Source organism: Triturus cristatus, chromosome 5_1 (assembly GCF_964204655.1).
Source record: "Triturus cristatus chromosome 5_1, aTriCri1.1, whole genome shotgun sequence".
NCBI lineage: Eukaryota > Metazoa > Chordata > Amphibia > Caudata > Salamandridae > Triturus > Triturus cristatus.
In genome coordinates, this window is record NC_140587.1 from 578,293,158 (window position 1) to 578,306,250 (window position 13,093).

The window sequence follows — 13,093 nt, forward strand, 5'->3', positions numbered from 1 at the left end:
ATGTAGACGTTGAAGAGGGTGGGGCTCAGCGAGGATCCTTGAGGGACACCGCAGATGACTTCGGTGGCCTCTGACTTGTACGGTGGTAGGCGAACTCTCTGTGTTCTTCCGTCGAGGAAGGAGATGATCCATTCCAGAGCCTTCTCCTGGATTCCGACGTTGCTGAGGTGCTGTACTAGGGTGCGGTGGCAGACAGTGTCGAATGCCGCGGAGAGGTCTAGGAGGATGAGGGCCGCTGTTTCTCCGTTGTCCATCAGGGCTCGGATGTCATCGGTGGCGGCGATGAGGGCGGTCTCGGTGCTGTGGTTGGCTCGGAAGCCAGACTGTGTGGGGTCGAGGGATCCATTCGTCTCAAGGAAGGCGGCCAGCTGCTTGTTGACGGTCTTCTCGATGACTTTGGCTGGAAACGGGAGGAGCGAGATGGGGCGGTAATTCTTGAGTTCGGTGGGGTCCGCTGTGGGTTTCTTGAGTAGAGCGCTGAGTTCGGCGTGCTTCCAGCTCTCAGGGAAGGTGGCGGTGTCGAAGGATGTGTTGATGTCTCGCAGGTGGGGTGCGATGACAGCGTCGGCCTTGTTGAAGACGTGGTGAGGGCAGGGGTCGGTCGGGGATCCGGAGTGGATGGAGTTCATCGTGCGGATGGTGTCTTCGGTATTGATCGGAGTCCAGGCGTGGAGGGTGGTGGTGGGGGGTGGTTGTTCGGTCGTGGTGTGCGTTGGTTGGTTGTTGAAGCTGTTGTGTATGTCCGCGATCTTGTTGTGGAAGTATGAGGCGAGGGAGTCGCAGAGGTCTTGCGATGGGGTGATGTCGTTGTTTCCTGCGCTGGGGTTGGATAGCTCTTTCACGATGTTGAAGAGTTCCTTGCAGTTGTGTGCGTTGTTGTCCAGCCGGTCCTTGAATGCAGTTTTCTTGGCGGCGCGGATCATCTGGTGGTGCTTCCGGGTGGCAAGCTTGAGGGTGGTCATGTTGTCCGGTGTTGGTTCCCTTCTCCAGACTTTCTCGAGGGCTCGGCAGTTCTTCTTGGAGCTCTTGAGTTCGTCGGTGAACCATGGGGCTTTCTTGCTGCCGGGTCTGCTGGGCGGGGTCCTCAGCGGGGCGAGCTCGTCCGCGCAGTTGCTGATCCACTTCGTGAGGTTGTCGGCGGCCTGGCTGGGGTTCGCTGAGCTGGCAGGAGGGTGCTGGCTCAGGGTGGTGGCGAGCTGGTCGGCTGTGATCTTGTTCCAGCTTCTGCGGGCAGCCTGTTGCTGGTGGTGGTGGGTCGTCGTTCTTTTGAAGGTGAAGTGGACGCAGCTGTGGTCCGTCCATTGGAGCTCTGTGGCGTGGCTGAAGTCGATGTCTGTGCTGGATGAGAAGACTGCGTCGAGCGTGTGTCTGGCGAGGTGGGTGGGGGTGGACACCAGCTGCTTGAGTCCAAGATTGGCGAGGTTGTCGAGCAGGGTGCTGGTGTTGCGGTCGTTGTTGTTCTCCAGGTGGAAGTTGAGGTCCCCCAGGAGGATGTAGTCAGCGGAGGGGAGGGCATGCGGGCTGACGAAGTCGGCGATGTCCTCGCTGAATTGGGTGCGTGGTCCTGGAGGTCGGTAGATCAGGGTGCCTCTGAGGGTGGTCTTCGGGTCGGTGTGGATCTGGAAATGCAGGTGTTCGGCGGTGGTCAGGGTGTTGGTGCTGGTCGTGAGACGGATGGTGTTCCTGTGGATGATGGCGATGCCTCCTCCCATCTGGTTGGCGGTGCGATCCCTCCGGGTGATCTTGTAGCCCTCTGGGATGGCGATGGCGATGTCGGGAGCTGAAGAGGCGTTCATCCAGGTCTCCGTGAGGAAGGCAACGTCTGGAGCTGTGGTGTCGAGGAGGTTCCAGAGTTCGATGGCGTGTCTGTGGACGGAGCTATTCCCTTTTCAACAAAATTCACCTCTGGAAAAAACAAATCTCTCTTTACAATAATTCCTCACAATTCTATTTCAAAGCCTTACTCATTGCAAGGACTGGTTTTGCTCAGAAGGTTGCAAGGTGCACTTTTCGAGGTTACCTTGTGGCCTTTGAAGGTACCTGCGATGCTTCCATGGTGTAAGCTAGACTTTTAGGAATAAAAGTATCAGAGGCGGCTGGTGAAATTTATAAGTGTTTAGACTGAACCGTCTTTCCTGAATTGCTTTGAATGAGGGTGCCTATTGTGCTCAGCAAGATTTGGAGGTGAAAGGCTAGGTTCTGGCACCAAGAATTTCTTTTTAAATTAGGCAAAATTGTGTATTTTGCATTGGATTTGTCCTTAAAAAAATTGGCTCAAAGGTAATTGGTATAAAAGGTCTCTTCTAAAATGGTACCCAACATTTGGAAATAGTAATGTGAAAATGGTGAGGCGCCCCTGTACAACAGTGCTTTGCTGAATGCCTACGCAGCGTGTGTGTTGTCCATGCCAAGAATAGTTCTGGGAAATGATTGGTAAAGCTGGAGCCCAGTCACACGAGGAATAAGGGGAGAAAAAGCCAGCCAGAGAGCGGTAACTTCAAAAGGGAGTAAAATCATTCACGCTCCCGCTTGACATAAATCTAGGACACCAGTGCTGTGCAGACTCTAGAGCCGATGAGCGTCATGATCGTACCGACCTGATGAACTATTAACATTTTATATATCCGGCATACATTGCTTTTTAGGTCTCGCCTTGCTATCGCGTAAGCGATCGCAAAGCGAGACTATTGTAAAAGGGAATTTCAAAGTGCTCCCAAAAAGCGGATTGCATTGCTAGCACGCGGACAATCACGCGCTTGGTGCCGCCATGCACTTCGCTTTTTGGGAGCACTTCAAAGGGTCCGCTCCCCTGCCTGGAATGCGCGCCCCCGCCAAACTCGCGAGCCAAATTTGCTTTCACGTTCGCGCCGCGAGCAGACACGCCAAATTTGCTTTCACTTTCGCGCCGCGAAACGCAAATCATAACTAAGCAAATCATTTAATATCACCGCGCCTCAAAATGAATGGGTCTGTAATGCAACTGGTGCCCATGTAAAGCGCTGTTATACCTTCGGGTCGCGTTCGCGCTATATAAAACTTCGACAGCAAAAAAACTCGGAAAAAATGAAAACCATCCGAAGCGGTGCTTCCAGTATCTTAAACGATTCATTTCGAAACCACGAGGGGCTTTCGAGGCTCTTCCTCCGGAGGGGTGTAGACGAGTATGCACATAAGAAACATATTGCCCGTTAACATGTCTAAATAGGGGTGTGGGTGGGTACGAACAGTAAGGGACAGTGCAGATGACTTCGAGCCAGGCGCGCAACGCACATTGGGATCAAAGGGCTTCAGCCCCACTACCCTCACGTCGTGTGTGGCAACCCAGGCTGAGACGGCTTCCTGGGCACCCGAGTACTTCACAGGTCTTTAAAAGACCATTTGCTTGTGAATGAGGCTTTGCTGATTTTCACACCTTCTCAGAGCCCCTGCATCTCCACTCTTAACTACTGCTGGAAGAATCAACCCCCAACCGGATTTTTCTTCTTAGCCCCCTCGAAATTTGGCTCTAGTTGCGCCCCTGCTACGAGTGTATCTAAAGGGTGATGGTGACCAAGCGTGCACCACTGCGCGCCGCTCCTCTAGATGTGTGCACGGGGGTGCTGCTGCTCTCATGTCTGTGTAAGCAAGTCTGGTGCCCGGCCAGCGCGGGCTCAACAACCGTCCTTTGTGGAGGGTGCCGAAGCCACCCGAGTCTGCGCACATCAGTAGTCCAAGTGTGTGTGTGTGTGTGTGTGTGTGTGTGTGTGTGGGGAGGGAGGGGTCTGATGGTCTTTTGCGCAACACCATCAGCTGTTGAATGGCTAAACCTTGTACCTTATAGGTGTTTAGCCATGCAACAGTTGATGTTGTTGCACCAACGATATTGTGCTGCATAACTAAATACTTATAATGTCCCAAAAGCGAGACCTATTGGCAATGCCAATGCTTGTTATACTTACCCTGTGCTTTTCAATCCACCTCTTATGTTTTCAACTGCACTGTATTTATGATGAAGGTATCAAATGGGTTTCCGTCAGATCTTAAAACCCGAGGCAATATGTATGACTTTTCTTTTGGGGAAAAACATGACAAATAAAGTGAAACGAGCATTGGCCGCAAGCAAAAAGAAAACGTGCAGCCGCGACCGGGAGTTGTGTGCGCGACAAAAATAAAATTTAAAAAAAACACGCGAGTGGTGCGCGCTCGCACAGGGAGAACGAGAGGAAAGCCAGATGGCGCCTCTACGCTGCAAAAGTGAAAGTGATCGTGATGCACTTAATGACCCGTAAAAGACAGATGCGGCTGCGCGCATGCAGGCAAGCTTGAGGCCCCCAAAAGCCTGTGTAGCCCTACAGGAACAAAACACCGAGGTTTGTCAAGGCACAAAGGTTCCGGATGACTTGATTATAGGATGTAGTTCTCGTGTTGGAAGTAAGGACTATTGGCAAACTATAGCCATAAAAGATGCCTACTTCCGCATCCCAATTCATCCCTCGCGGGGAAAATACCTCTGGTTTCTTTTTAAAAGAGATAGTCAGTTCAAAGTGTTACCCTTTAGCATAAAATCTGCACAATCTATTCATTTGTTTCCCGATCTACACAACTCGCTGGTGAAGATAAAAGCATTCAAACAGTGCAAGAAGAACCTGCTAAAGTTGTCTGCCTTGATCATTAATTGAAAAAAGGTTTCCTCATCCACATAGATAAAAGATTTTCCTGGAACCAAAGCTCGACGCTCTGAAATCAAACGCATACCTGACTCCGAAGAGAGTACAAGCATTGCAAGGACAGTCTTGTCTCCACCGCAGGTCTTGACACCCTACTTTGAGAACAATGATGAAGCTATTGGAGATGATGGCCTTTAGTATTTAGTTAATCCTAAACACAATCGGGGGGTTCACAAACTTCACAGAATGAGAAATCAGTAAATATTTTTAATGGTGGTCTTCTGAAAACATGTGGACCGTTCAATATACCTTGGAGATGAGTGAGCCACCTCTAATAGGTGGATAAGCCTCTGAAAGCTGGCTATGCTCGAAGTCCTCTTGACCCCTGAAGCCCAAAATGAGTTGAGCTTTCATGTGGCGTCTGTCTGCCACTCAGGCTGTCACCTCATGCGCCCAAAAATAAAGGGAATGCTTTGATGATAAGCATTTGATGTAAAACGGACAAGAGAGAAATAGATACCAGTCTAGTGATGATAAATTCACAGATGACTATGGTGGAGTTAAAGGTGCCTCTGTTAAAGTGCTTCGTGAAGCAACAATAAATGTATCAAAAAAAGGTGAGTTTGTCTATCCTACACATGTTGGTACATGTCTGCACAAGTGGAGACCAATAAATCCACTTTGCCGATGGGAGGTTGCAATGCAGGGCGGAAGACCTGACAGTCTGATCAGTCAAGTCAATTTTCAGCATGCAACAGGAAGCACAGATTGTTGTTCCAAAGGAGTGTTCAAGGTGATAGTTTAAAAACAGTTCAAGCACTGAAACACTTCTCACTCGTGGATCTTGAAGTTTATGAAAACAAAGAGTTCAGTGCTCCCTTAGTTTAGCAAAAAATTCTCCTCCTAGATAGAAGGTGATAGCTTTGTTAAACTGCCTGTCATTAACATGATCTATTTCTGTTGACTGTGTTGTCAAATGTCTTTGTGTGGCTTTGAGTAGTATGTCCTTGCAGGAAAGTAGTTTTGATGAGAAGGGAGGATAATAAATATGCAAATGTTGTGCAGATTTGCTGTACGCATTATTAATACTTGCTTTCCTTTTTTATTTAGATTGATCCTACTAGAACAATATCTGCAGGAAAAGTAAACCTCGGAGCATTTAGGACATACCCGAAGGTAATAAATCATTCATTGTGTTAATGCTAATGCAGTTTTTTTTGTCAAGCTAACATCAGTACATGCACTTTGTGATACATTTATTGGTCGGTGGTGTCGGTTGCTTATATTATTATTGAACAGATCACCTTGCATAATATGGCCAATGGTAACCCAAACAGAGAGAACAATTGTATATTGTTAATGAGTTTGCTACTTCTGAGATTGGCAGTCACATTTGTGTTAATGGGAAACATATTCTCTTGACCTAGTAAATATCTGCGACTGACAAAATACTGTTTCTTGTACTTACAAATCCTATAGTTAACAAGCATCTCTTATATGGAAGGGGTATTGGCTCAACATAAATTGTCCTTTCACTATGATGCTTTCATCACTTGCCTCATAGGTTGCATCTTGTCCTCTGCGCTTGGTGGCTCTCTCTAAATATGTGGAATTAGATTGGTCCTCTCTGTCTGGCATCTGCTTTGTGTCATGCATGTTGAGCGTTAGTACACTCCATTGCAAAATCACCATACTAATTAAATAAATGGGTAGACTGATTTGGCCTGGAATAGTGCCATTACCTCCCCTTGCAAAGGAGTCCATCCATCTCTGAAATGGGACCAGGGAGGGACGGATCACCTGCCATTTTAACAGGGAATGTAAAACTTGTATAATAAGGTTGAAGAGGTGTAATAATTGCAGACCTGGACCCTAAGTGAGGGGTGTGAGGAAGAGCACTGGTCAAGCCACGCTGTGCGAGCCCTGGAGTGCAGACATCCCTGCGCATTACAGAGAGGGCAGTGAATATAGCAGGGATGTCCCTCCTGGGTCTCTAGCACTGACTGCACCTGCAGGGGACTGTAGAGGACAGTGGCCGACTGGTGCTCGCACCCCCTGTGCTCCATTGATGGACAGAGGGGCCAACAATGACTTTTGACAGATCCCAGCAGAGCAGCCTCAACATGGTGGGGGTCTTAGAAGGACTTGAAGGCACACGCCCGGAACATTACTTTACGCAATGTTTTAAATCCTTGGTCCCAGCTCAAGAGCTTTCATCCTGTTTTATTATAGAGCGGTTCGACAGAGCTCTGGCTCCCACCCTCAACTGTCCTCCGGGGGCGGTGATTGTGCATCTGCTCAATTACTCATACATTGATGCCATGCACTGGGCGGCACAGGAAACCCACATGGTCTTGCTGGAGTCTGTATGAATTAAGGTTTTTCCAGACTATGCCTTCGGAGTCAAGTAGCCATGGTGCACATTCATGAAAGTGAAAGGTAAGCTTTGCAAATCAAATACATGCTTCTCTAGCTGGCCAGACTCAAGGGCATTCACCAAGGAAAGACTCGCCGCCATTGAAGGCCTCCCACAGAACGGTCGCTCTACACGGTAACCGAACACGTGAAAGGTGATTTTCCTCCCTCCCCCAAACCATGTTGCTGGGGCAGGGTGACGTCGGTCCCCCGAAGAACACTCTCGATTGGGGAGTCATCTCCGTCTGATCGAGAGGAAATAGCGCACTGCGTCCGGCCACTTTTCTAACATCAATGATCCAAACAGCCATCAGCATCACAACCAGGCTAGCCTAGGATTTCGGTTCCATGGCGGGCCAGGTCACCCCCATTGATGGCCAAGTAAAGGGGAGTCCGGGTGCGTTTTTTTCTAGGTCAAGGGGTGGGGAGCGACTGACTGTATGTTCTGCTTCAGGGACAGCTTCATAGCTCATTCGGAGCCCCCTATGGGCCCGGCTATGTTAGTTAGAAGTAGAGAGAGCTGATGCCAGACTGTCCCCAAGTTTTTAATATGTGGGGAAGTTGTACGTTTGTGCGACAGATGCTTCCATTTACGAAGTGTGGGGCGAAGGGATGGTTAGTTACAGGATGGTCGGATGGGTAGTTTTTATTGGATGTCCACTAGGCTCTTATTTGGCAAACATTTCCCCTGTGACAGGGAGGGATGGCAACAGGATACCTTGCAGAGGGACTTTATCGAGACCCACATTCCTAGGCAGGGGCACATATGTTGGAGCATGGAGGGTGTTACTGAGACACATGACACCCAGGGGACAAGACACACTGGCTGAAGGTCCTGGGCAATCCCCATACCTGATACTCCTGCAAGAGACAAACCTAGCAGTGAACATAACCAACAGATAGCAATACAAAGTACTGGCCCACTCCAGATTCACCAGAGAACTGGTGATCCTGGCAAGGAAAAAAAAACATTTTCACAAAGAAAAGACCTGGTGATTGGTTTGGGTCTAGGGCTCCAGATGATGCACCCACATGTTCGCCTTAAGCATCTACGCACCCTCTACATTACAGCAAACCGTTCTAGAGGCAGATGGATCACTCCTGTTAGAGACGGATGCTTATATACACATGGTGGATGGAGACGTTAGCAAGGTAATAGTCAAGATCCTGGAAAGATCACATTTTGGCACAGCTGAGCTCCCAGCAGAGACCCTCCTGTTAGGTCTTATAGACGTTTGGAGAGCCACACACCTCAAAGACCGACCGTATTCCTTATTTTCTGTGACTCACCAGACCTTCTCCCAACTAGACTATTTCTTTGTTCCGATGTGGGAGTTCCCGGGTCACCTGTCAGCTGAATCCTTGCCAGTGGGCATCTTGGACCACTGCCTCTGTTGGTGGTTTTGGGGGCACAGACTGACACTAAGAGGGGAGGTTGGCTTCTTAGTGGCTGAGAGCTCTAAGGTGCTGAAGTGGTGCAGGATCTGTGATCTGTGTCAATCCAATACTGGGAGTAAAATAAAGACTCCGTGCCCTCCTCGATGACATTATGGAAGGCTTATAAGATGGTCCTGCGTGATAGGGCTCGAAAAATAATAGATAGGAAGAAAGCCCAGAGACGGGCCCAATTGAAACAGCTGAAAGCTAACATATTGGAGGCAGAGCAACTGCACCTCAGATTGGGAAGCGACACAACTCTACTTCGCCTGGAGACCTTATAAAAGGCCAACAATGCCCTGGCGCATGAGGAAGCTAAGAAGCACTATCTTGCCTCACTGCAAAAACTTTACGAAGTGGTCGGTCAAAATGGGCCGCCTCCTGGCGTGGCTCTGCAGACTGGAGGAGGTGGGTAAAACCCGGGACCTCGCAGGGGCATACCGGACGCTTTTGCGTCATACTATCAAACACTGTACGAGATGCTGCATACTCCCACCGAGGCAGATGTGGCTTTTTCGGAGGAATATCCGCTGCTGCAGATTGGTGTGGCTGACTGGGAATATCTTGATTAGGAACTCTCCCTACAGGAGATCTCCAAGGCAGTGGTGATGATGCTACCCGGGAGGACCCACGGCCCTAATGGGATATCTATGAAATTCGACAAACTGACGCTCTCCATCCTGGGCCCCCCCTAGCTGGCCATGTTCACCACAAGCTGGTCAGTTATAAGGAGCAATACAGCAAGAGAAATGACTGTAAGAAGGAGAAAGGGGTAAATATCTGCAGTCACACCAATCCAGGTTCCTGTGGTTTCACCAAGTGCCATTGAAGTTTCTGAAGGAGGAGGAGAAGAAGAGACAACATTTCAACCTGAGAAAACAGTTGAGACAGCACCAGAACAAACAGATGATCCGGGTGAAGAAAGAAGTTCTGGATCAAGAAGAGTCACCCGCAGTGCTGAATGGCCACACAATTATGGTAAAAAGAGACTAGTAACAAGTGTCAGTTGATCGCATACCATCGACTAGTGCTGTAGAAACAAGTAGTGTAAGTGACACAGTAGAACATAACAGAAGAGAATAAGATAAAAAAAGACACAAATGCCTTGTCTAAGGTATTCTGAGCCTGAATGGCCGTATTACACAAATCAAGTGTTAAATGCATCAGTGGAAGATTTGGTTGACCTGAGATCCAAACTATATGTGCTCCCATGACATTACAATAGATGCAAATGTGGGACAGAGCTGTTTGAAACTTTTTTCTAAAAAAAAAAAAGTTTGAGAGACCTTAATAAAAGAAAAAGTGCAAAAGACCGAATTAAATGTTTTTTGTCTTAAAGAAGATATAACCCTAGGCTGCTGAAAATGAGCAGGGATAACCCATTTAGAAGAAGACGGAGTAGGGTAAAGGATAGCTATACAAAGATTGCTGTAAATAAGAAAATGTTTCTAACTTTCAAATAGAAACTGCTTGAGAAAAAATACAGAAATATTGAATTTATTGTTGCTGCTTTATTTTGCTTGACGATCTCACTACAGACAAACGTGTTTCCTAACTAGGAATAGATGCAACATTATGTTGGGTGTTACATATTTAGTAACAGTATTAGTGATTATAACAATATTAGTGGGGTTTTATTTCACACCAGATAAGGATAAGATTAGGTCAACACGTGCCTCTATGACATCTACACACAACAGAGAAGACCAAATTAAAGGCATCATTCGTGAGCTACATATAAGAAGATTATATTACTAATGTTTATTCTAGGTTAGTTAAACAATATATGCACCCAGATACTAGACACACAGGGCTTTTATGTCTGTGCTAACTTATCTTCGTCAGCTGCAGAAGAAGTTACGTGCTACCACATACCTTTGTTATTCACAGTTACATGTAGCACTTTGCTTAGCTTAGTGTACAGGCGAGAACACTTTGAATATTTTTACTCAAATTATGACTTGATTCTTTCAAGACTACAATTACAAAAGAGCATGAATTTACCCACACTGGCAAAATAAATGGGCACAGCGTGGCATTATTTAAGACCATGTATACCTATAGATAGTGTTAAGGCTTACGAAAACATTTGAACCTGCTTAATGAGATCCTTAGAGGAAATATTCATTATGACCGAGGAAAGAAGTACACACATTTCATACAGTAAAAATAGAGAAGAAGACCTTTTGAAAAACGTTTGGAAGAAAGAAGCGCAATTTAAAAAGATAATGATCAATTCTAAATTTAAATTGACAGGCGACAAAAGGGTAAAATATGTCTTTAGAGAAGAAGAATCCAAACTAGAAACAGAGATGTAGGAATTAGTATTTGTGAACACACATTTGAAATTATGTAAGGTACGTGGCAATTTTAAGAAGGAGAAGAAGCAGTCATTCCTGGAGTTTATTTTGTTTGTGGACTAGATGCCTATTTTCAATTACCAGTTGATTGGGAGAGTATTTGTGATTTAACTTTACTGTTTGCTAAAAAGTATCATGTATAGAGTATGAATGGACAAAAAATGACATCACACAGACATACACGTAGCATAGGTGATGAAATACAACTAGTGGGAGACATTATTGGAGCAACCATACCACCAGTAGGGGCTTTTTTGAATGACAAGAAGGTTAGAAAGGTATTCAACAGTTGTAGACAAATTGAAAATTAGTACTTCTGGAGCTTTATTAGTTGCAAATACAGAATTAGTGGCTATTAAATCAATGGTTTTGCAAAATCACTTGGCATTAGACATTTTACTCACAGAGAGGTGAAGTCTGCAGGATGCTGAAAGCTCAGCATTGCTGTGCATATTTACCTGATGAAAGTGAGAAAATGCAAGAATTTGCAAAGAACATTTCTGATTTGAAACCTGAATTAGAACCATTAGAAACTCCTCGGAGTTTAGGAAATTTTGGCAAGGAAATTTCTACAATTGGTAACCAGCTTGCTACTGCTGGATGAGTAATTTTTAAATGCTGTATTTGTGCCAGTACAAATAGTGGGGCTTTGCTTCTTCGACTCGATTGCTTTTTTCAAAGGCTGTAGGTATTATATTAACAAAAGAAAGGGCAGAGAAACCAGAAGAATGATAGAGAGGGAAATGGAATTATATGATCACTTAAATTGAAAATACAAAAGGTTAAAGGAATCTCAAGGTTTGAAAAGAAAAAAACCACTCAACTGTGGATGAGAGTGAACTATAAAGATTAATTTGTGAAGACATTGTGATGGTTAGACAGCCATCAGAGGTAGAAATTGAGAGTGCGTTTTAATAATATTAAGAAAATAATGTAGTTTATAATAACGTGCAGAATTAATGTGCACTCTTTAATGAAAATAAAATGTGTTTAATAAGCAGACATTGTAGTAGGCAACCATATTTATTCGTTCTAGGCCTCAAATGGCTGAAGCAATATTGCTTGAAAAGCTGACTTAGCTAGAAATGTTTAAACATGTATAAAATGATTTTCTTGACAACTCCATGAACATGTTTTTCATGATAAAAAAATAGTTGCATGAATGTTTTCATCTAAATTTTGCAAAATGTTTCTACTTACACAGAGATCACTGTTAACTCATGATAAGTTTTCGACATTTAGTTAGGCAATGAAAAAATTCATACATAGACGCAGCATTTAAAACGTCAACTTGTACCCGGCTAAGATGGCGGTCGCACCTTGAGGGTCCTCCTGGACCCCTCCGCCATCCGACTGGAATCCGCTGGTCCCCGAAGTCATCCGTCCTCTCCTCCCCTCGCGGACGCCTTGCTGCATTTCGGGCTGGAGTCCTGGTCCTTGGGAGCCGGTGACCCGGTGTCTTCCTGCTCTCCGACCTGCCTGCCGGGCACCCTGATCCAAGATGGCGGCCTCCTTGCCGTGCTGCTGAGGCCCCGGAGGCCCCTGGATGGAGCTGTGTTGCCGCGCTGCTGGCCTCGCGGTGAGTGGGGGCGACTTGTCCGGGCTGCGGTGGCAGGTGGAGGCGTCTGAGCTCCTCCGGTGTGGTGCCCGCTGCGATACCGGCCCCCGCCTGGCTGGGTACCATCTCCGACGTCCGTTGCCGCTGCTGACGATCTGCTCTGCCATGCCCTGGGGCTGAGCTGTAGCTTGTGGTGGTCGCGGCGCCTACACCTGCGCCCCGGGCTCCCCCGCGGTGTCTCCGTGGTGCCGGCTGCCGTCCTCCGGCAGCGGGAGTCCTGGGGTTGCGGTGAGTGCGGGCCGGCTGTCATTGTGGACGTGATTGGCGCTTGGAGGCCAGGCGGGCGCGGAGGCCTGGTGAGTGGAGGCAGCAGTAGAGGGACGGAGGCTGTGACTGGGGTGGACGGCCCCCCCTCTCCCCCGCACGTGCAGATCGCCTGCTTCTGGCCTAGAATTGGTGGGGACGACCCGCTTGGAGCGCAGGGCCTGGCGGAGACAGCTGGGCTCTCCGGGTGTGATACTCGCTGTGTCTTTACCCCACGCCTGGATGTTATCTGCGGCGGCGGCACCTGGAGCTACACCCTCGGCTCTCCTGCGGCGCTGCTGTGGTGTCTGCTGTCGTCCTCGGGCAGCGGGGGCCCTGGGTTGGCGGTATTGAAGAGCCGCCTGCCATATTCT

At 47.5% G+C, this 13,093-nt stretch overlaps 1 protein-coding gene across 1 annotated transcript in view; it reads left to right on the plus strand.

Moving 5' to 3' along the window:
* The window catches only part of COPS5 (COP9 signalosome subunit 5), a 302,319-nt gene that overhangs the window by 219,713 nt on the left and 69,513 nt on the right, over positions 1-13,093 (plus strand). The window contains exon 4 of the mRNA XM_085605500.1: positions 5,757-5,822. Coding sequence (XP_085461626.1) covers positions 5,757-5,822 — 66 coding nt within the window. The remainder of the gene's footprint in view (positions 1-5,756; positions 5,823-13,093) is intronic.